This window comes from Eschrichtius robustus, chromosome 15 (assembly GCF_028021215.1).
Source record: "Eschrichtius robustus isolate mEscRob2 chromosome 15, mEscRob2.pri, whole genome shotgun sequence".
NCBI lineage: Eukaryota > Metazoa > Chordata > Mammalia > Artiodactyla > Eschrichtiidae > Eschrichtius > Eschrichtius robustus.
The window spans coordinates 21576385-21599449 of record NC_090838.1 but is presented as its reverse complement, the minus strand read 5'-3'; the positions used below and the strand labels follow the sequence as shown (position 1 = coordinate 21599449).

Sequence of the window (23065 nt, the reverse complement as noted above, 5' to 3'; positions counted from 1 at the left end):
AGCAATCATAACAGAATAAGGAAGGTTTTTATATAGAGAAATGGAATAGTCTCCAAGGTACACTCAAAAGAAGTTAAGGTGTAGGACAGTGTGTGTAGTTGCTGTTTGAATTAAAAAGGGGAAAGACTCCCTGGCTGGGGAACTAGATCCTACATGCGCAGCATGGCCAAAAGGTTAAAAAAAAAGGGGGGGTGGAGATATATATGTATTTGCATGTGTATAAATACAGAAAGTATCTTGGACCTGTAACAAGAAAACTGCCTGGGTGGATGTGGTCTGGGAGGCTGGACACAGAGGTGAAAGGTACTCTTCACTTTATACCCTATGTATCTTTTGAATTTTCAGCCATGTGAATGTCTTATCCCCCAAATAAATACAACTATTAGTATGAAAAAGACTTTGCTTTAGTTGAAGTCAAAGATAGTCTAATCTGAGGCAACAGGAATGGAGAAGAGTCAGATTTGTTCATTACAGAAATAAATGCTTGAAAAAAATTTTTAATAGAAAAATAAATAAATGCTTGAAGTTGTCAAGTTGAGAGCTGTCCATTGGACAAGCATTGTAGATACTCCGTATTAGAGGAACTGCAGCCTCGACTGCACCCGATTTTGCACTCTCACAAAGGAGTCAGTCCTAAGCCACGGCGCAGCCTTAGCTTGTCTTTAGGCCACTTAGGGCAAATGGGATGGGAGTCCCCTTGCTCCAGATTTTAAATCTTAGCTAGCTTCTCCCATGCTCTTCTTAAATGGTTTGTGTAACCAAGGGAATTTAATAGATGAGATTATCTGGTAAGAGAAAGATTGGTTTACCCCACCCTTTCCTGTTTGTTTATACATCCTGAACGCCACTATTCGTTGTATGGAGACCTGTGAGATTTACACAGCTTTAAATGCCTCAGGAAAGGGCGGAAGTTTGTTACATTCTTTCTCCACCAGCATCCTACCTCCCAGGGAGGGAGTGGGGCAAGGCCTACGACCAAGGGGAGGGTCCAAGCCCGAGGATCACTTGAGTAGAGCGTCCCCATGCCAGGCTTTTCTACTGCTCTTCCCTTTCACTGTGTTTCTGTCTCGGGTCCATCCTTGACTTCACTAGTGGCTGGATCTGCTGGGGGCTGCCCTGAGGGGGAAGCCGGAGTCGTCCCCCGAGGCAAGGATTCCTTTGTCTCCCAGTCTTCGGCTCGACGGCGGGGCTGCAGGTCAATACTCTCACATCAGCCCGGCCCTGCCCGCCACAGGCCGGTAGTCTCGACAGAAAGCCAGGATTCCGCGCTCGGGAGCGACACTCAGGCCTGGGCACCCGCACTCTCGATGCTCGAGTAGAAGCCGCGTGGGAACCGGCGGGGGCGCGACGACTGTCACCGCGCAGGCGTCAGTCTTCCCTTCGGGACACTGCAATTCCCATAAGGCCGTACAGCGGCATCCCCTGCGCCGCTAAGGCCCGGGAGCTGCGCCCGCTGCGACAGGGCTCGGGGACGCTCGCCGCACTGCATTATGGAATACATAGTCTAATAGAAAACGTCCTGGGGCACAAACTCCCAACCAAGCCCACGTGTTTACCTTGTGCACTGGGGGGACGTCAATGAAGAGTAGCTACCAGATTTCGTCATAAAACGGCGACCAGACAGGCGGCGCCATCTTCGAACTTGGACTTCCGGAAGGACTTTGGTGAGGGTGAGTGTACAACAGCGGGATGTGCGGGGCCCCACGATTACTACCCCCCCACCCCACTTCTTTTTCGGTAGCACTAAGATATTGGGAACCAACTCCGGCTCCGCTTTTCCGCCTCTGCACAGCATCGCGACCTCCAGCCCCTAAACTCCTCCGGAAACCGTCGTGGTCCCCACCTCCCTAACCCACGGTGGCAACCGTGCATCCCCCATCTCTGCTCTCCTCGGGTCTCGCCTTCTTTCCCCACGCGGTGTCCGTAACACCTCATCCTGTGTCCCGGCCGCGGCGCTGCCTACATTGCAACCCTCGGACTCTGCGAACCTACCGTAGTCCTCAGCCTTACGAAACTCAGGGCTCGCTTCCCGAACAGGCTAGTGGTGAAAGCTACCCCACGCCCAGGACTGAGAAAGGGCAGGCGGTCACCCCTAGAGTGGTAGCGGGTCGGTCTTCTCATTCTGCTGTGTTCCAGCCTCTTCCTCGGTGAGGCTCTTCTAACCCTGGGGGTTGTGCCCCGCGCGCTGCAACCTCATTGGCGCAGCCTGGGGCCAGTTATGTTTCCCAATCTAGTCCTTTTATCCCGCAGCAACTTGGCTTTCTGTTGGGGAAGGCAGAGGTGGTGACTTCAGCTTCACCGGTGGTAACTCACTTTGTTAGAGGGGTGCAGGGTATGGCCAAGCCTTATAGCCCCAGGGGCATATTGTTACACAAACCTGTCATTCCTGTGCCTTCAGCTCTTTTTGGCCACCCCTTCTTATCAACTGTAGTATTGTTTTCTTAGTAATTTTCTTTAAATTGATTTAATTTTAGGATTTAAGTGCTTTAGTCTTGATCTAAACAATGTAGATGAAACCATGGGTTTCATGGACTAGTTATAGTTTTTTTTTTATATACAAGTTAAAATAAAAACACAATTAGTCAAATAAAATCGTTCATTTTTGTATCTCAGAAATCACCTTGCATACCACCAGTTGTACCATAGGAACACTTTGGGAAACAATGTATTAGACCAAACAGTGTGTGTAAAGTAATTCCACACTTGAGGAGCAGTGTTATCTAATCATTTTCCACATCTGGGGAGATCAGGCTGGCAGCCTTGGAGCAGCATGGGAACCAGACAAGTTGGGGTGCAGATGCAAAATCTTATAAACTCTGGTACACATTTACTCAACATCCCTTACTTGTGTCCAGAATTTGCATTGTGAAGTCAAAAATGGAAATTAACCACAATGCCATGCCTTCTATGAGAAGTGAATCCTTATAGAGATTTTTGTACCTTGAGAAGTCAGTTGTTCAATCAACAAAGGTTAATTATTGCGCTTACCACGTACCAGGTTCTGGATACAATAGTGAGTCAGATAGACAAGATCCCTATCTCTTGAAACTTTTAAGGAAGATAGATATGGAATAAGTAAATACCCGTATCTCTTATGATAAGAAAATTCCAGATGGACTAAAGAGCTACATGTAAAATCCAAAATTAGAAAAATTATTAGAAGAAAATAAAAGAAGATATTTTATATTCTGATATTATATCAGTGGGGTAGGAAATGCCTTTTTAAGTTATTTATTTATTTATTTATTTATTTTTATGGCTGTGTTGGGTCTTCGTTTCTGTGCGAGCGCTTTCTCTAGTTGCGGCAAGTGGGGGCTACTCTTCATCGCAGTGCGCGGGCCTCTCCTGTTGCGGAACACAGGCTCCAGACGCGCAGGCTCAGTAATTGTGGCTCACGGGCCTAGCTGCTCCGCGGCACGTGGGATCTTCCCAGACCAGGGCTCGAACCCGTGTCCCCTGCATTGGCAGGCAGATTCTCAACCACTGCGCCACCAGGGAAGCCCCAGGAAATGCCTTTTTAAGACACAAACAGGGGAATTCCCTGGTGGTCCAGTGGTTAGGACTCTGCACTTCCACGGCAGGGGGCACGGGTTCGATCCCTGGTCAGGGAACTAAGATCCCGGCATCATGCAACATGGCCAAAAAAAGAGACACAAACAGAAGCCATAAAGGAGAAGACTGAGAAATTTAACTCATAAAATTTAACCTCAGTTTAGCAAGAAACATGAGCAAAGTTTTTTTAAAAGGTAGATACAGAGAGAAAATATTTGCAACATAAATAACTGCACAGATCAATAAGGAATGATCAATTTGTCCTATAGAAATATGGGCAAATTATGTGTATTGGCAATTCATAAAAGACATAGATGTCCAACATATAAAAAGAAGTTGCTAATCTCAATTATTATCAGGACAATGCAAATAAATACAGTAGGGAAGAATTCTTTCACCCATCAGACTGGCAAAAATCAAAGATTGACAAGGGGTGGTAAAAAGGGTATACCCATTTTTACAGTTAGTAAGAGTATAAATTGATTTTCACCTTGGTGACCTGTTTGGCAGTATCTGTTAAATTTTGAAATGTGTATACCCTTTAACCCAGTACAGTAATTCCACTTCAGATGATTATTCTAGAAAAATAATTTCTCATTAATGAAGAGATCTATACTAGAATATTCATTGCAATATTATTTGTAATAATATTATAATCCAATTGTCCATTAGATGGGAAATATCCAAATAAACTATAATCCTATGGAACACCATATAGTAACTAAGAAGAATGAAAAAGATGTATGTGGGAAAATGATATGGAAAAATCTTTAAGACATGTAGAAATTCTCTTAACTGATTCCATTTAACTAGCTGCCTCTGTTAACTGACATTCTCCATTTCCTGTGTAAAGCATACAAACTGATGCCCATGGCACACTGAATTCTCGAAGCCTGTAGGTTTTTTTCCTATAGGCCTGGTCACTCTAACTAGTTGAACTGAATGCTTGCCAAGAGTCATTGTATTGGTTCGAACATTTTTAATATCAGTTGATTTGTCACTATGTTTATATAATTGTGACATATTTAAATTTTAAGGAAATTTGAGTATGTAAGAGTTACTGTTTCTATTAAAAGTAAGTTGAAACATGGCAGATATACAGGTGTTTTATTGTTATTCTTTATATTCTACACTTATAAGTATTTTGTATCAACTAAAGATTTTATAGAAACAATTCTGAAAAAGAAAAGAAAGCAAACTAAACTGAATACCTTGGAGAGACAAAAGTGGTGAGTTTGCAAACAAGCAAAAAAGCTACCAAATAGGTGTAAGACAACTGTAAAAGACTGAGGAAATTTTGTAAACATCTGGAAGGTTACTGCACTTGAATTGCTTCTCAAGAAAAGAGAATGTTTCAAGAAACAAGTGGTAAGGAGCCTTGGTGCTGCTGAGAAGAGTTTATTGGACTAATTGACACAACAGTTATTGATCACTTTAGCTTCAGTGATGAGTTGAGGGCAATATCCTAGTTAGGATGCAGCAGGGTACTTAAAACATCAAGGGCAGACAACTCTTAAAGTTTGACTGTGAGGGGCAGTAGGATATTAGTTGGAGAACTGTGGGTTGAAGGATAGTTGTATTTGTGTTAAGATGAAAATTAAAAAATAATTAAATGTTGTTTATTTTTTAAATTTTATTTTATTTATTTATTTTGGCGAGGCACATATTTTATTTATTTTGGCGGGGGGTGGGGGGGTGGCGCACCATACAGCATGCGGGATCTTAGTTCCTCCACTAGGGATTGAACCTGTGCCCCCTGCGGTGGAAGCGCAGAGCCCTAACCACTGGACCACTAGGGGATTCCCGTTAAATTCTGTTTAGAAGGAGCCAATGGAAAGGAAAAGGATAAACATCTTCAGTTTCTTTGGGTGGGGCAGGAGGGGGCATGGGACCAGAACACAAGTGGAAAGTTTGGCTTTAGAAAGTGGATGAGGTGCTCAGAGGCAGGGAGTGTTAGGTTATCTGACAAGAAATTGAAGTATGGTTTTTGATTGTTTCAGAAATCTGAGGCTAAGTTATCTGCTGAGGACTAGGGGATCAGACATTGGAGGAGAGAGGGTATGGGAGCTGATTAGAGAGAACGTGTGATTGCTAGTGCTCAACTACCTTAGATGCTCCCGTGGAGAAGATGGGTGACTGGTTCATCCAGGCTTGAATTTTGCCAGGCCTATGGAACAAAAAGACAAAAAGAAAGGAAGTTTGTAATATCAACAAGAGTCTGATTAAAAATAAAGGAGTCTAAACTACATGGTATGTGGCTGACATAGGGAGAAATTGGAGAGATCAGTGGATTAATTAATATGGTTAAAGAATAGATACAGTGATAGTTGAGCAACCTAGCTGTAATGATGGGAGGTTGTGATCAGATATTGGGTGTCTTAGTGATTTTAGAGGTTAAAAGGTTTTATATGCTGACAAGTTTCAGGTGTGACAGTGGAGTGACTAGCAGTGATTTAGCTGAATGTTATGAGCTTGGAAGGAACAAGGTTTTTACAAGATGGGGAGGACTATTGGTCAAGAATTGACACTGGAGAGGAATTGAGAAAACACTGATCCTACTTTCTACCCTGGGGTAAGTGGGATGTGAGAGAATGAGCACCCTCCATTTGAGAGCCTGGAAAGCTAGAAATTTCATTTCCTGGAATTTTTCCATCCAAGATTCTGAATATGATTTAGGCCTTGCCAATCAAATGTGCTCTTGAAGAACTCAAATTTGGACTTGAGTTTAGAGAGGAGGCAGGCAAGAAGGCATGCATTTTGCTGTTGCAGGTTGTGGCAGTGGTACGGTTCTGGATCTGGGAGCCAGAGAAGAGTCTTCCTCAGTTGGTCACTTTCTGATTATTGCAGAGGCAGCTTGTTTACGGAGCCATCAGCTATGGCAGGGGCTTCTTCAGCCAGCTTCTGGCTCCCCACCGTGGCAGAGGAGAAGCCATGTGGTTCTTGAACCAGCAGCTGTAAACAACTTCTCAATTTGACAAGTACTTGTTCCTAAACGTTTTTTCCCCAACCCTTCCAGTGATCCTCTATGCAGGTCGTTTTCAAACTTGAGTATGCATCAGAATCACCTGAAAGGCTTGCTATAACATGAAGTGCTGGCCCCATCCCAGAGTTTCTGATTCAGTAGGTCTGGGGTAGGACTGGAAGTTTGCACTTAACTGACTTCCAAGTGATGTGCCAGTTCTGGGACCACCCTTTGAGAACCACTGATGTGAACCATTTAATACCCTGTAATAAATCCCTTTTATTTATCGTGTTTCTGTCACCCTTGTGTTGTTTTTTTTTCTTTTTTCTTTGTGTGTGTGTGTTTCCATTATTTTTAATGATCTTTTATTATGTGGTCTTTTAGAAAATTCCTTCCGTTTCTTAGCCCTATTGGGTATTTTGGAAGCAATATAGTATACTGTTTTTAGTTCTATTAAACATCTAAATGGTATTAGTAGGGAGTTCCCTGATGGCCTAGTTGTTAGGATTCCAGGTTTTCACTGCCGTGGCTGGGGTTCAATCCCTGGTCTAGGAACTGAGATCCCGTAAGCCACACGGTGCCACCCCCCCCCCCCAAAAAAATGGTATTAGTAAACCTATATTTTTCAATTTGTCAACCTTAGAAGCAAAATTAAGATACTTCTTCTTTTGCCCCAATCTACTACAATCAGAATATTGGTATTTTTACATTGTGGGGCATTGAAATTTTTAATTTATAGTCTGTTCTATACCTGTAGTTACCACAGTTAATGATGTGTCACTGGGTTAAATCCTTACTACCAGCCTTTTAATAACACAACTTCTCCACTAGAAAGTTCTTTATATTGATTTATCTTTCATTGGCTAAATTAGGTCTTCAAGTGGATTTTTTTAGAAACTTGCATATTTAGAATGTCATCCCATTACCTTTACATGAATGACAGTTAAGTAAAGAATTCTCTTGATCCTTTTAATGTTTCTTTATCTTCTGACATCAAATGTTTCTGAGAACTCTGAGGCTGACCTGATTTTTTTCTCTTTGTAGGAGAAATTTAGTATCTTCACTTGTATTTCTTGGTCTTGATGAGTACTTATTGATTTTTGTCTCCCTTTTGCACCATAAGCCCTTTTGATCTATAGACTGAGATCTTCCTTTATGTTAGGAAAGTACGCATTTCTAGTTTTCATTTCAGGAAATTTTCTTTTGTTAGGTCTTTGAACATTTTTTTTTCTGTTCCCATTTTTCTTCTCTCTTCTTCAGGAACATCAATTATTCATATGTTGGCTTCCCACTTTCTCTTTTCATCCGTATCATCTTCTCACTAATCACTTTTATCTCTTTACAACCTGTGTGGTTTTTTTCAAACATGTCTTTCATATCACTGATTGTCTTTTCAGTAGTACATATAGTTTCAGCATTTTGCTTCTCCTCTGGTTTTCATTTCTTTGATTTTATTCTTTTACTCAGTTTCTTTCCTTATGACTGCCAGCTCATTTTTTTTTTTTGCCTTGCCATTGTTTTATCTCTTCTTTCGTCTCTTAAATCTTGGATTCCACAGTCTCTTTGGCTTTTTTGAAAGAATAGAAGCTTTTGTTGGAAAATTTCTTGTTTTCTGGAGACTTTCTTTGAAAGGGTACTTTTCACCTTTTTCATTTGTGTCCTTTTTATTCTTTCCATGGTAACTATGCATAGGTCCCATTGGATCCTTTTTGCTTATTACTAATTTTGAATGGAGTAGTTCTCTCAGGGTTTGCTGTTTACCAGAGAACAATGTAGGTGGATTCTCATTGACCTCTATTTACCTTGATAGTGTTATATTATATCCCTAGCATATGATGTTATAATGTATCCTTAGCACCTGAGTTAAAGAGTTGGCTATTGTTGTAGTTTATAATGATAGACTGTAGCTTCCTCAAGAGAGACAGTTGGAAACTTTAATTTGTATGATATTTCTTGTGGTATTTGTATTAGCACACTTTTCCACTGAGGCTGATGAGTTCTTTATCCTTAAGACCTATATAGACCTATGGAGAGGTTCCTCCTGGAATCTGAGCTATTTCTTCCCTTTTGTTACAGACAAGTAGGTTATTCTGGCCAAAAGCTGGGCCCTTGCAGAGTTCTATGTTGCTCAGGTTTTTGGTTTGGTAGTCAGTGTATTGTTTATCTCTGTCAGTTTACTTTGGTCCATGGTTGCACAGCTGGTTTCCTGGGTTTGAAGAAAATGAAGATTCATGACCATTTTTTAGTCTATTCTTCAGTGTGAAAATGGTCTCTTAATTTAGTAGGATGCTCCTTAATTGTCTCATAGGCTACCACCTCCCCCATCCAGCTGAAAGATTGCTAGCAGGACACTAGAGAATTACTTATTCTTAAATAAATCTGTACTTTGACTAATATTCACAAAGATGGATGTCAGATCTCGTCATCCTGTCCTCCTTCAATTTGATGTAAACTTTATAGTATCTGGCAGCTATTCTTTATAGTCTATTCTAGAAACTTGTGGCCCTTTCCTACATTCATAACAGGTGATTTTCTCTCTCTCTCTCTCTTTTTTTTTTTTTTTTTTTCGAAGGGTAGGGGATGATTCATTTCATTGGGTTTCAGGGAGAGGAGTTAAATAATTGTTCACTCACTTTAAGTCATCTAAATAAAGCACTTAGTACAATACTTGGCACATAGTAAGCATTTAATAAATGGTAGCTTTATTATCGTTTGTTTGTTTATTGTCAGCTCCACTAACATGTGAGTTCCGTGAGGTCAGGGACCTTGTCTGTCTTGCTTATTGTCATGTTACCAGTTCCTAGAATAGTGCCTGACATGTAGAAGATGCTTAGTAATTATTGCTGAATGAATGAATGATCAGAGAGCTTGGGTTTCTTGTTGGTGGGGAAGGTGGGGGGAGGTTGGAGAAACGGTTGTGAGAAGAGAAAGACAGGAAAGTAGAAAAATCTGAGCCAGTGCAAATAGCTTTTACCTTCTACTCACTTGTATGTCTCTTGTATGCAGGCGCAGCCATTTTAGGGGGTGCTGATGGATCCCTACGGGGTCGGCTGTGTTGCTCTGGAGGAGGCCGGCCCCGTGGGGAACATGACTGTGGTAGACTCTCCTGGACAAGAGGTGCTAAACCAGCTTGATGTCAAGGCCTCTTCAGAAACAACCAGCGTGGAGGCTTCCATAGAGACGTCATTACCTACCCCTTTGCCTGGATTTGAGGATTCTCTTGATGAGAGGAGGCTCCCTCCAGAACAGGAAACCCTCTCCAGACTGGAACAGCAAGGTATGTCCCTTGACCTTTCAGCTTTTTATCTCCCCATGCTCAGCTTAAGTTGAACGAGAGCAGGTTGAGCTCATAGGACCTTACAAACCTGGGTATGGTGTAATCTGTTCCAAAGAGGCTTGAGCTCTGGTCCCATCTCACAGACCCATATTCTTCTCTACAGATCTTTCTTCAGAGATGTCAAAGGTCCCAAAGCCTAGGGCCTCAAAGCCTGGCCCGAAGAGAGGTGGTAGGACACGGAAAGGCCCCAAAAGGCCCCAGCAGCCTAATTCTCCATCAGCCCCTCGGGTTCCTGGTCTCTTAGATCAATCCAACCCTCTGTCCACCCCCATGCCTAAGAAACGAGGTCGAAAGTCCAAGGCAGATCTGCTACTGCTGAAGTTGTCAAAAGGCCTAGATCAGCCAGAGTCTCCACATCCAAAGAGGCCCCCTGAGGACTTTGAGACCCCTCCTGGGGAACGACCCCGCCGAAGGGCTGCCCAAGTGTAAGGATTTTGGGGCACAGCTTGGTGGAGGGGGGCTGGGCGAAGGGATGAGGGTGGGGCAGATGCTGGAGAGATGAGTGGACTGTGAGGAGGTGTCAGGTAAGCAGGGGTGGTGTCTGGGTTCTGGGGACTTGAGCAGTCTTCTAGCTCTTACCACAGCAAGTTTATCTGTGGTTAAATTTGTCTATCTGGGAGGTTCCTTTCTGTACCTCATATCCTATCACATTTTTCACAATGTCCTCCAAGTCTTCATTGCAATTTTACTGCCCAGTATATGTCAGTATATATGTGCCCTTCCATTCTTTCCCTTCGCCCTCAATGATCTTTGACTGTGGTAGAGTGAAAAGTGTTTTGGACTTGGAGTCAGAAGACCTGGGTTCAGATTCCACATATGTGATCTGAATCATCTTGGCCAAGTTACTTAACTTTCCTGGATTTCTGTTTCTACATCTGTCAAAGGGGAAGGGAAATTAATGGCCACTTCACATGGTCACTGGGAGGATCTAGTGAGATAAGAATCAGCCAAGTGTCGGGCAAAGTGGGCTCTCAGTTAAGTGTCTGTGAGTATTGCTCTGACTCTGCCCTATCCTACAGGGCACTTCTGTATCTTCAGGAACTGGCTGAAGAGCTCTCAACAGCCCTGCCTGCTCCAGTGTCCTGTCCTGAGAGCCCCAAGGTGAGCAGCCCCACCAAACCCAAGAAGAGCCAGCAGCAGGCAGCCTGTCATTATAGAGAAGAAGAGGATGACACTGCACGGGACGAAGACTTCGTTCTCCAGGTTGAGGCTGAAGATGGAGAAGAAAGTGAGGCCCCAAGTGAGAGCTCGTCTGACCCCGAGCCTACAGTGCCCCGGAGCACCGCACGAGGATCCACTTCAGGGGTAACCTGAATAGACAAAGTGAATGGGGATAGCAGGATTATTAGGGGGTCAGCAGGACGCCTAGGAGGAAAGCTTTGGCCTAGTAACTAGGATGGCCAAAACAGGTAAAAGGAAAAAAGAGCAACTTCAAACACAGTTGAGATTGTAGGGGCTGCGGGTGTAACTAAACAAAATTATTCGTTCATATGTTGAGCATCTACTCTATGCTAGGAAACACAAGCATGAATAAGACAAGGTCCTGCTTTACAGAGCTCACAGTGTAATAGGTGCTGCATCAGGAGTGAACAATATGCTTTAGGCATATAGAGGAAGGATGATTAACTGCTTGGACTTCATGGAGAAATGATACTTGAGCTAGGTCTTGAAAGGAATAGAAGTTTGCCAGAGAGGATGGTTTTCCCAGAAATTGGTTGTGGCTGCAGCATAGGGCCTGTGGTAAAGTGGTGGGGAAGATTAAACTAGAGAGGATGAAAGGACTAAAACTGATAGGAGCCAACAAAGGGTGTGTGTGTTTGTGTGTGTGTGTTTGTTTAATTATGGTAAAATAGATAAAACAAAATTTATCATTTTAAAATGTATAATTCGTTGGCATTCAGTGCATTCACAATGTAGTGTAACCATCACCACTATCCATTTCCAAAACTTTTGTCATCCCAAACAGAAACTCTATACAACAGAGGTTTTTAGGTAGAAAAATAACATGATCAGTTAGGAAAATAGATTAATTTGCAGTTGACAATAAAGAAGACAGCTTCAGTTCTCCAGTTCCAGAGGTAGTAAGGGCCTAAATTAAGCAGTGAAGGAAGAGAAGACGGGGAGGCAGATAAAAGAGATATATAAGAGAATTAATAGCAGTTGGGAGTTGAAGGAGAGGAAGGAGTAAGAGTTTCCAGCTTTGATGGTGCTCTCATACACTGAACTTGGGAACACAGAAAGAGTGGGGGACACTGGAGGGGGGAAGGTGGGCAGGCGAGGTGATGAGTTTACTTTCTGACATGTCAAGTTGGAGGTGCTGGTAGATCAAGGGCCATCCTTCTGGAGACGTCTCTTTGCTAGTCAGATATATGGGACCAGTGCCTTACTTCTCCCAGATGCAACATTTAAGGGAGCACCAAAACCCCCAGTAATCAAGATAAATATCTCGATGCAACATTTTAAAAATCAAAATTAATGCAACAAATCTATGGTGAAGAGAATATCAAACATTTAAATAAAGATAGCAACCGTATAATTGATATTCCCTTTTGCCTCAGGCTCTAATATGGCTCAGCACCACACTGAGTCTAGGATTTGTAGAAAAGTTGAGACTGAGTAAAGTTTACATTTACTAAGACGCAGACTTGATAATCAGGCATTAAAATGGTGGTCAAAGCCATGAGACATGGGATGAAATTACAAGGAGTACGTGTATTGAGGGCTGAGGAGACAGAGGGACTCTGGGAAATACCATCACTGACCAAACGGATCAGAGGAGGGAGAGCCTGCGAAGGAATATTAGGGACGTGGGAGGAATAAGGAGAGACTACCCCATAGGGCAGGAGTTTCAAGAAGCAAAAGGAGTCCTCTGAATCAAGTGCCATGGAGACACGCTAAGGAAGATGAACAGAAAACAGATAGCAGGTTTTGCGGTTTTGATGGAGGAATAAGAGCAGAAGATGAAGAGGTCATTGTAATGGTTGAGATACAAATCTTTTAAGATGCTGATAGGTAAAAGGTTGGAGAGGAAGTAATGCCAAGAAAAGTAAAAGTTGGGAAAGCGGTCTCCTGGGGACTTTCTCCAGCTTATAAGATTCTCTCCCTTACACTTTCTTCAATTTGATCCCCAGAAGCAGAAGCCACACTGCCGGGGAGTGGCTCCCAATGGCTTACCAAATCACATCATGGCTCCTGTTTGGAAGTGCCTTCATCTCACCAAGGACCTGTGAGACTTGGGGAACGGGGACTGGGGATGAAAGGGTGGTGGAGGAGTGCAAAGGACGATCTAGCAGTGGGGCTGTGGGAAGGGCGGAAGGCACTCACAGGGTAGAACACTGTGAAGACATTCATAACTAAAAGGCACTGCTCCAAAGGCAAGAGCTCTTTTTTTTTTTTAATTTTATTGTATTTTATTTTTTGGCTGCCTTGGGTCTTCGTTGCTGCACGGGCTTTCTCTAGTTGTGGCGAGCGGGGGCTACTCTTCGTTGCGGTGCGCGGGCTTCTCTTGCGGTGGCTCCTCTTGTTGTGGAGCACAGGCTCTAGGCACGTGGGCTTCAGTAGTTGTGGCACGTGGGCTCATTAGCTGTGGCGAGCGGGCTCTAGAGCGTAGGCTCAGTAGTTGTGGCGCATGGGCTTTGTTGCTTCACGGCGTGTGGGATCTTCCCGGGCCAGATATCAAACCCATGTCCCCTGCACTGGCAGGTGGGTTCTTAACCACTGCGCCACCAAGGAAGTCCAAAGCAAGAGCTCTTGAGCTGTGCTGTCCAATATGGTAGCCACTAGCTGCATGAAGCCATTTAAATTTCATTTTCAATTAATTACATATAATTAAAAGTCCAGTTTCTCAGTTGCACTAGCCACATTTCAAGTGCCCAGTAGCTACTTGCAGCTGGCGGCTAGTGTGTTACACAGCACAGATAATAGATCGCTGCCATCATCACAGAAACTTCTACTGGGCAGCGCTGCTCTAGAATTTCTCTCTTCCTTCATTCATGATGCTTCTGTTTCTCCAGCCGAGAACAGAAGCATTCATACTGGGAGTTTGCAGAATGGATTCCTTTAGCCTGGAAGTGGCAATTGTTATCTGAACTGTAAGTTGAAGAAACATCTTTGAAATCTAGGAGGGGGTGACACCACTGGAGACAGAAGGGTAACAGAGGACTCTAGATTTATAATGGGAATCCCAGGATGGATGAAACTCTTCCAAATTTAGGCTATTCCCTTTGCCCTCCCCCAGTGAGGCAGCTCACTACCTGCCCCAGGAGGAGAAGTCGCCACTGTTTTCTGTACAACGTGAAGGACTTCCTGAAGATGGCACACTCTACCGAATAAACAGGTGACGATTGCACGTCTTTTTCTGATTCTGGGAGACAGAAAAATGAAAAATGGATGTTGAAAGGGATGATAGATTGGCCCTGTTCTTCCCTTAATGCTGGTCCAATTGGTCCCAAGGGTAGGAGTGCTGGCTAGATCTGGTCAGCCCTCTCGAATTTGCAGTGCTTATCGCTGCTGGCCAGACTGAGGGAGCCTAGGGAGGTTGAGGGTAAAACCAGTTTTCAAGGTCACATCTACTCAGATAGACCTAGACAAACTGGCCCTAGAGAGAACACTAGTAAACCAGAATGCACAACCTGTCATCTTTGAAGGTAAGCCTAGGACTAGACAGACTTTGGGAAGGAAAGGAGGAAGATACAAATGGTGGCTAGGACTGGTTTCACCTGTAGACTGTGACTGATGTTCTGGTGCTTGCTTCAGTCAGTTCACAGGAGCTCCAGGTGGAGCTCCCATTCTGTTCACATTACTTTTTTTTTTTTTTCTTTTTTAAGAGCAGTTTTAGGTTCACAACAAAATTGAGGGGGTTTTTCCCATATACTCCCTGACCCCCACATGCACAGCCTCCCCCATTACCAACATCCCTCACCAGAGTGGCACGTTTGTTACAGTTGATGAACCTACACTGACACATCATAATAGCTCAAAGTCCATAGTTTACCTTTGGGTGCACTCTTAGTGTTGTACATTCTGTGGGTTTCGACAAATGTATAATGACATGTATCCATCAATATGGTATCATACAGAGTATTTTCACTGCCCTAAAGATACTCAGTTCTGCCTATTCATCCTCCACCTCCCCCACCTCTGGTTATCACTGATCATTTTACTATCTCCGTAGTTTTACCTTTTCCAGAATATCTTGTAGTTGGAATCATACAGTATATAGCCTTTTCAGGTGGGCTTCTTTCACTTAGTAATGTGCATTTAAGGTTCCTCCATGTCTTTTCATGGCTTGATGGCTCATTTCTTTTTAGTGTGAAATAATATTCCATTGTCTGGGTGTATTACAGTTTATTTATCCATTCACCTACTGAAGTCCGTACTACCTTTTATTAACTCCTTTTTTCATCCCATCTTTGACTTTTCTCTAGATTTAGCTCTATCACAGCACACCCAGAGCGCTGGGATGTGTCTTTCTTTACGGGGGGACCGCTCTGGGCTCTGGACTGGTGCCCAGTGCCAGAGGGGGCAGCAGCCTCGCAGTATGTGGCTCTTTTCTCCAGCCCTGACATGAATGAGACACACCCACTGAGCCAGCTTCATTCGGGCCCTGGGCTGCTCCAGCTCTGGGACCTTGGGACCTTGCAGCAAGAAAGCTGGTGAGGTGGGGCTGGGACACTGCCATTGGAGGGTGGTTGAGGAGGAGAGAAGGATGGGGCTGGGCAGGGGAAGGGGGCAAGGCTCAGACTGGGTTGAGACAAGGGGAGCACAGGCTCTGGCAGCTCCAGGCCCCTCCTTCCCACCCATTCTCCCCACATGCTTTCTCTTCTCAGTCCTGACAACAGAGCCCACTTTGTCTATGGGATTGCTTGTGACCACGGCTGCATCTGGGACCTCAAGTTCTGCCCCAGTGGAGCGTGGGAACTTCCAGGCACCCCTCGGAAGGTACCTCCCAGTTGATTGTGGGATGGCCCTAGGACTCAGAGCCAGGACAAAGGGGCCCTGGGTCTTCCCAGAGTTGGAGGGAGGGAGGTTAGAGAGTGGTGGGTGGAGTTTTTCCAGCAACTCCATATCATATTTTCAGGGACCAGAACCTGAAAAGTTTTCTGAGAGGTGCCTGAAGGCAGCAAGCCTCAGTGCAGATCTGGTCTCACCCTCTAGGCGCCTCTCTTGCCCCGGTTGGGTCTCCTGGCTCTTGCCTGCTCAGACGGGAAGGTGCTGCTGTTCAGTCTGCCCCATCCCGAGGCCCTGCTGGCTCAGCAGCCCCTAGGTGAGTAGCACAGCAAGGAGAATGGGGCTGCTGGAGTTGTGGCCAGAGCTTAGCAGGGCCTTTCTGTCTCCCCTGAAACTCCTCCAGGCCCAGTCTCTGCAGTACAAAGCCTTACCGAGTCACTCCTCCCATTCTGACTTCACACATGTTGTTCTTGACCTCATGCCTGCATGCAGCCTGCATGCAGTCCTCTCTTTTGCAGTCTTGTAACTGCCCACTTTCAGCACATTACCTTTTATCTCCCCCCCTTCCCTGCTCTCCTGTGCTCTCAGGTCTTCCCCCTCTTGCTACCACAGTTAATTGGCTGTGTAAAGAGCTGCTGAAGGCTGAGGCTTGCGCCTGGGGCTTGTCTCCCCTGCCATATTCCTCTTCCTCCCCCAGATCCTGTCCTCCACCTCTCCTGCCCTCACCACCACACATACACGTAAACACACTCTCTTTGTTGTGAAGAGAGGGAGAGAATATAGAATTCTCCCTCTATATTCACCTTTGTGAAGGTGAGCACAAAGAGGAAGGGGCAGGGAAATGCAGCTCCTATTTGGTTGAATTTATTTGTTTTTCAACAGCACTGAGTAATTAAAGAAGAGGGCACCTAGGTTTGAACCCTGAGAAATCCCCTGTTCAGTGGTCTGGTGTTAGGAGTGGGCTGAGGAGGGAGTGGGAGGTGAGGAAGTGAAGACAGAAATGTATAGACAATTCTTTCAGGAAGTTTGGCTGTGAAGGGGATCATATAAATGAGGGCGGTGGCTGGAGGTGAAAAAGGGGTAAAGGGGTGCTTTCCTGGTAGTCAGTGGTTAAGACTCCGTGCTTCCAATGCAGGGGCGTGGGTTCAATCCCTGGTCGGGGAACTGAGATCCCACATGCTGCGTGGCGTGGCCAAAAAAAAAAAAAAGAATAATGGGTAAAGGAAGGCTTTGGTTTGTTCGTTTGATTTAGATAGAAGACAAGAGTGCATGTTTACATGTGCGTATGAGAGTGACCCAATAGGGAGGAGAAAGTGGACAGGGCAGGAGAAGGGGAGGGTAACCAAATGAGCCACGCTCTGGAAAAGGAGGGGATGAGACGAGAGCCGAGTGGAGGGATTAGCCATTCTGATAGGAGGAAGGGCACTATCAGATAGAACAGGAGGAAAGGAGAATCTGGGGGCAGATAGAGGCAGGTTCATCCATTTGATGGTGAAAAGAGAAGAGTGTGAGGGAAGGGCATGGTTGAAAGGGCTGGGGGTGCTGGTCTAAGAGCAAGGCCTGATTAGGACCTCAGTCCTCTGGATGCAGAGTGTCAGTTACTGCTCTTCTTCCCTCACAGATGCAGTGAAGCCTGCCATCTATAAGGTGAGTGAGGAACCTGCTACCTTAGCCAAGGCTCCATCTTCTGGAGCCTCCCTTACTGATTCCACAGCGAGTCTCCTTCCACCTGAAAAATCTCCCACCTCCTGCTGGATTAAACAAGGATTGGAGCCTTTGTTCCAAACAGTAGTTATCCCTAACCCTAGCCTTGTCTCTCCTGTCCCTGCAGGTCCAATGTGTGGCAACCCTTCAGGTGGGGTCTATGCAAGCGTCAGACCCCTCTGAGTGTGGTCAGTGCCTTAGCCTCGCTTGGATGCCCACCCGGCCCCACCACCACCTGGCTGCTGGATATTATAATGGTGAAAAGCAAAGCAGACCATAAGGAGCTACCGCTCTTTAAACTTTTATATATGCTTGTTTTTCTGTTGTTGTTTCCTTTTTGATTCAGTGTTCAACATTATATACTTAAAACTATTCATGAAATGTAAAAAAATACAAAGAAGAGAAAAAAAGTCACTAGAATTTTTCTACTCAGAAAGAAATAATTGAGTAGATAAACATCATTTCATGCTGCTCTCTATGCAGGTATAAAGATAAAAAGATTAGATGGAGAGATAAAGAATTCTGTAAAAATGGGATCATACTCTAGATACTATTTTAAATTAAAAGGTATTAAGTTTAATTATACTTTAACTTCATGGAAGGAAAAGGCAAGTGAAACTGAAAAATTAGTTAAGCTCCCAATAAATGTTCCTTCACCACAGAGAGATTAGTTCCATAAAGATACTTTTAAGATTAAAAGGGAAAAAAGTAAAAAATTATAAATAACATTAAGTAATTGGCGTTATTAGGTTGTTATTGTTTTTAAATGACAGTTTCACTTTTAGACACACCAGTAGACTTTCTGCTAGGGTGATAAGGAAATTAGCACTCTTACACTGCTTCCTGTCATCCTTCTCACGATCTCCTAATTGTGTTTCTTTTGGTGGTCTTGTTCTTACACTGTCAAGGTATGTGATACTCAGTGCTGTTTTGCTATCTTAATTCCCAGAGTTACTTAATCTTAACTCTATATTGAAAATGATTGCCTGTCTCCACCAGTCCTTTGATCTCGGTCTCCCCCTCCATTGCTGAATTACTTATATTGTTTAGCTGTAATTCACTGTCAAATTTTTTCAAAAAGGCTCATAGATGCTACATTTCCTGAGTTTATGTATAAAAGGGGTTTTAGCTTCACATGCTTCCCCCAACTTTTTTTTTTAATTAATTAATTTATTTATTGGCTGCGTTGGGTCTTCGTTGCTGTGCGCGGGCTTTCTCTAGTTGCGGCGAGCGGGGGCTACTCTGTTGCGGTGCGCGGGCTTCTCATTGCGGTGGCTTCTCTTATTGTGGAGCACGGGCTCTAGGCACGTGGGCTCAGTATTTGTGGCTCACGGGCTCTAGAGCGCAGGCTCGGTAATTGTGGCGCACGGGCGTCGTTGCTCCGTGGCATGTGGGATCTTCCCGGACCAGGGCTCGAACCCGTGACCCCTGCATTGGCAGGCGGATTCTTAACCACTGCGCCACCAGGGAAGTCCCGCTTCCCCCCACTTTTGTTTATTAAATTATTATTGTTCTTTAATTTGTCTTTCACTTTTATCAAAGTTATACTTTTGATTACCTCGTCCTCTGCCAGCCTGGTCAGGGGTCAGCTTGTTTTGGATCAGCTGAGTTAGTTTCTATTTGTCCATTTGTTTTCTATTCCTCTACATTTTATTGCTTTTGGCTCCTTGCCTGTTCTCTTTGCCTTAGAGCAGAGTTGGCAAACATTTCTCTTAAGGTTCAGATAGTGAGTATTTTATGCTTTGTAGGCTGTTTTGCCATTGTTGGAACTATTCAACTCTGCCATTAAAAAGTGAAAGCAGCCACAGACCTTAGGTAAGCAAATGGGTGTGGTTGTGTTCCAGTCAAACGTATTTACCAAAATAGGCAGCAAGCTGTATTTGGCCCATGGGCTGTAGTTTGCCAACCCTTGTCCTGGAAGGTTTATGCTTTTTAAAAAATCCCTTTATTTTTATTTAGTAGGGAGTAGAGGACACTGGGTTCATTCAACCTATCTTTCAACTGCAGATCTCAGACTAAGCTATTACTTTTGTTGATGAGAACTGGAACTAATATCAGGTTGAGTCTTCAAACCATAGAGGGAATGTTGGCTAGCTAATCATGATCCCTATAGCCTTTCATAAGGCATCAGGTCTGAGAGTAGAAGACATAGATCCTAGGAGCCAGAGAAAGGAATTAGAACAAGAAGGGAGAACCTGGCTCTAATACCTGCGCATTCTGTCCCTACCTCAGGCATGGTGGTTTTCTGGAACCTTCCCACGAACTCGCCTCTGCAGCGGATACGGCTCTCTGATGGCTCCTTGAAGCTCTACCCCTTCCAGTGTTTCCTAGCCCATGACCAGGCTGTGCGTACCCTTCAATGGTGCAAAGCTAACAGGTATAGAATAGGAGGGTTGTGGAGGTGGGAGGTGAAGACTGGGACAGGCTGACTCTTCCAGGCTTGTTCAGATTTGATCCTCTCCCTCTTCTCCCATCTTTCCACAGTCATTTCCTAGTCTCTGCAGGGAGCGACCGGAAAATCAAATTCTGGGACCTTCGACGACCTTATGAACCAATAAACTCTATCAAGCGCTTCTTGAGTACAGAGCTGGCCTGGCTGCTCCCCTACAATGGCGTCACTGTGGCTCAGGACAACTGCTATGCCTCGTATGGCAGGATGGAGAGAGGAGGAGCTCTGGGGGCAAGCCCTAAGGGTTGGGGTGCACTGTGCCAGATTGCTGTGGGGAGAGGAGGGTTGAGGGTTGTTTCACTGAGAGAGTTTGAATTGTGGGGGAAGAAATGAATCTAATCTTAGAAAAAGCAAGGTTTTCTTTTCTCTTTCTCTTACAGTTATGGACTCTGTGGAATTCATTATATTGATGCTGGTTACCTTGGTTTCAAGGCCTACTTCACTGCTCCTCGAAAAGGCACTGTCTGGGTGAGCCCCTCTCTTCCAAACCTTCATTACACAGGAAAACGTTTCCTTTACTCACCTAGTGGTGGTCAGAAAGAGGCAGTAGTGGTTTTTTTGGTTTGTTTGTTTTGTTTTGTTTTAATATTTTTAAATTTATTTTATTCTTTTTGGCTGCGTCGGGTCTTAGTTGCGACACGCAGGATCTTCACTGAGGCATGCGGGATCTTTTTTGTTGCGGCGCGTGGGCTTCTCTTTAGTTGTGGCGTGCGGGTTTTCTCTTCTCTAGTTGTGGTGCGCAGGCTCCAGGGCACGTGGGCTCTGTAGTTTGTGGCACATTAGCTCTAGTTGAGGCACGCGAGCTCAGTAGTTGTGGCGCACGTTGGCTTAGTTGCCCTGCGCCATGTGGGATCTTAGTTCCCTAACCAGAGATCGAACCCGCGTCCCCTGCATTGGAAGGCGGATTCTTTACCACTGGACCACTGGGGAAGTCCCAGAGGCAGTAGTTTTGGATAAAAGGAGAAGACAGGTGTGTGGTAATTGTATCTTCAGGGATATGGGTTATGATAAACTCATATTTGTTTGTGCAAATATGTCTCTCCCCCCTCAGACTGTGAAGTTGTTACCAGTTCACAGAACTGAATAAATATGAGTGAATGAATGAATGAAAAATATCTCTCTCTTCCTATTAGAGTCTTTCAGGATCCGACTGGCTTGGGACAATAGCTGCAGGAGATATATCTGGGGAGCTCATTGCAGCTATACTGCCTGATATGGCACTGAACCCAATAAATGTCAAACGACCTGTAGAGCGAAGATTCGTACGTATATGAATATTTAATAGCAGCACCATCTGTTGGGTCCTAATCCCCATGACCTCTCAAATTAGTGCTACCAATTAGCAGCAGAGTACAAATTAGTACTAGGTCTCCCAGCCCTGATATTCTCCCTGGAAGTCTTAGAATAGAGCTGTACATAATCTCCCCTACCCTCGTGCATCTGAACATATGTTTAAACATACTACTTACAGTCTTTCCTGCTCCAAACCAATTTTCTCTCTTTTACTTTTATTCAGTCTTCAGTATTATAGAACCTAATCTAACATTCTTCTTTCTAGCCTATATATAAAGCAGATCTGATGCCATATCAGGACAGTCCTGAAGGTCAGGACCACTCTTCTGCTTCATCCGGGGCCCCCAACCCTCCCAAGGCTCGAACTTACGCTGAAACCGTCAACCATCACTACTTGCTCTTTCAAGACACAGATTTGGTAAATTGAGGCCAGGAGAATGGGTGTGGCATTAGAAAAAGTAAAAAACTTGAGTCCTTGTATAGTAGGGAATCCTAAGGAGTTCCAGCAGAAAGATGCAAAACTAAGAAGCTGCTCGCTTTCTCTCTCCTATTACACCCTCCTCCCCAGGGTTCATTCCACGGTCTGCCCCACAGAGAACCAATACTGCGCATGCAGGAGGGAGAGGGGCAAACGCGGCTCTGCCTGGACCGGCTGCAGCTGGAAGCTATTCATAAGGTAGAAACCTTCTCTCTCATCTTCGCCATCCTTCATCTCATTTCCTCCCAACTCTGGGCCTGTGAGCAATGAAATGGGAGATGAAAAGGTAATGGAGACGGCGAAGGGGGGGAAACAGCTCCGGCACTCTCATCCTCCAGAGCATGATAGACATACCTCATTCATCGTCTTCTCATTCCTACCTCTCACCCCATCGTGGTCCTCCTATCCTTTCAGATTGTGGCTCTTTTTTTGGTTTTTTTTTGCTCTTACAGCTAAGACTCACCCTAAAGCAACAACTGTGAGCATCTCTTTTGTTTTCTATTCTCTTCACAGGTACGTTTCAGCCCAAACCTGGACTCCTACGGATGGCTGGTCTCTGGGGGGCAGTCAGGGCTCGTTCGGATCCATTTTGTCCGTGCACTCACCTGCCCACTGGGCCACCGTATGCAGCTTGAAAGCCGAGCTCACTTCAATGCTATGTTCCAGCTGGCCTCCCCCACTAAAGGGCCTGGCTTCCCTCCAACCAGCCATCGCCTTCTGCCTGGTCCCTAGTCGTGGTCCCCACAGAACACTCAGGATGAAGTCTGCCGAGAACAATTGGCCCCGTGCACACAGCCATGGGAACTGGGGCTTTCCTGGACAGTGATGCTGCCAGGCCTGGACCTTTAGACCTGCCTCCCCAGGACTCCTTAGGTCCCTCTCTTTCCACAGACTTCTTCTGTCATCATGGCCCCCCGCGGGCAGGGGGGTTCTCCCTCCACAAACTCTCAAGTCTCCTCAGCATAAAACTATGACTCACGAGAAACACTCAGGCCTGACCTAGGCTTGGGAGTCAAATTGCTCATATTGAGCATATTGTGAAGTGGGTAAAACTAAGTAAAGGTACTGGGTGTTTTTGAGACCACATGTGAGTGGGTGTTTGGAGAACTGGAAAGGGTATCTGCATGAAGGCTCCTGTCTGACTATATTCCAGGATCCAATATTACTGCCTTCCTAACTTCCTCCTTAGAGTACCCAACACCCAGGCCCACAAGGGGGTGATGGTAATTCATTGCACTGAAGCTGCTTACAGTACTTACTTAACTGAGGAACACACCACAGACACCCTGCCAACAGAACTGGCTCAGATCTTACTTGCTCCTGCTTATGAAATGTTCCCAA

General features: G+C 44.8%; 1 protein-coding gene across 2 annotated transcripts; it reads left to right on the top strand.

Moving 5' to 3' along the window:
- The first annotated feature begins 1402 nt into the window (after nucleotides 1-1402).
- On the top strand, nucleotides 1403-22808 carry GTF3C2 (general transcription factor IIIC subunit 2). Of its 2 annotated transcripts, none has more exons than XM_068564795.1 (19): nucleotides 1403-1670; nucleotides 9521-9791; nucleotides 9955-10276; nucleotides 10871-11156; nucleotides 12983-13077; nucleotides 13865-13942; nucleotides 14089-14187; nucleotides 15278-15505; nucleotides 15680-15791; nucleotides 16008-16116; nucleotides 17422-17447; nucleotides 17632-17761; nucleotides 19737-19881; nucleotides 19989-20150; nucleotides 20334-20421; nucleotides 21087-21215; nucleotides 21512-21664; nucleotides 21815-21922; nucleotides 22238-22808. In XM_068564795.1, exons 2-19 carry the CDS (start codon nucleotides 9545-9547, stop codon nucleotides 22454-22456), a joined length of 2736 nt encoding a protein of 911 aa, XP_068420896.1. In that variant the 5' UTR covers nucleotides 1403-1670; nucleotides 9521-9544; the 3' UTR covers nucleotides 22457-22808. The 2 variants fall into 2 exon arrangements, with proteins under 2 accessions (XP_068420896.1, XP_068420897.1); XM_068564796.1 differs by lacking the exon at nucleotides 1403-1670 and adding an exon at nucleotides 6424-6530.
- The last annotated feature ends 257 nt before the right edge of the window (nucleotides 22809-23065 follow it).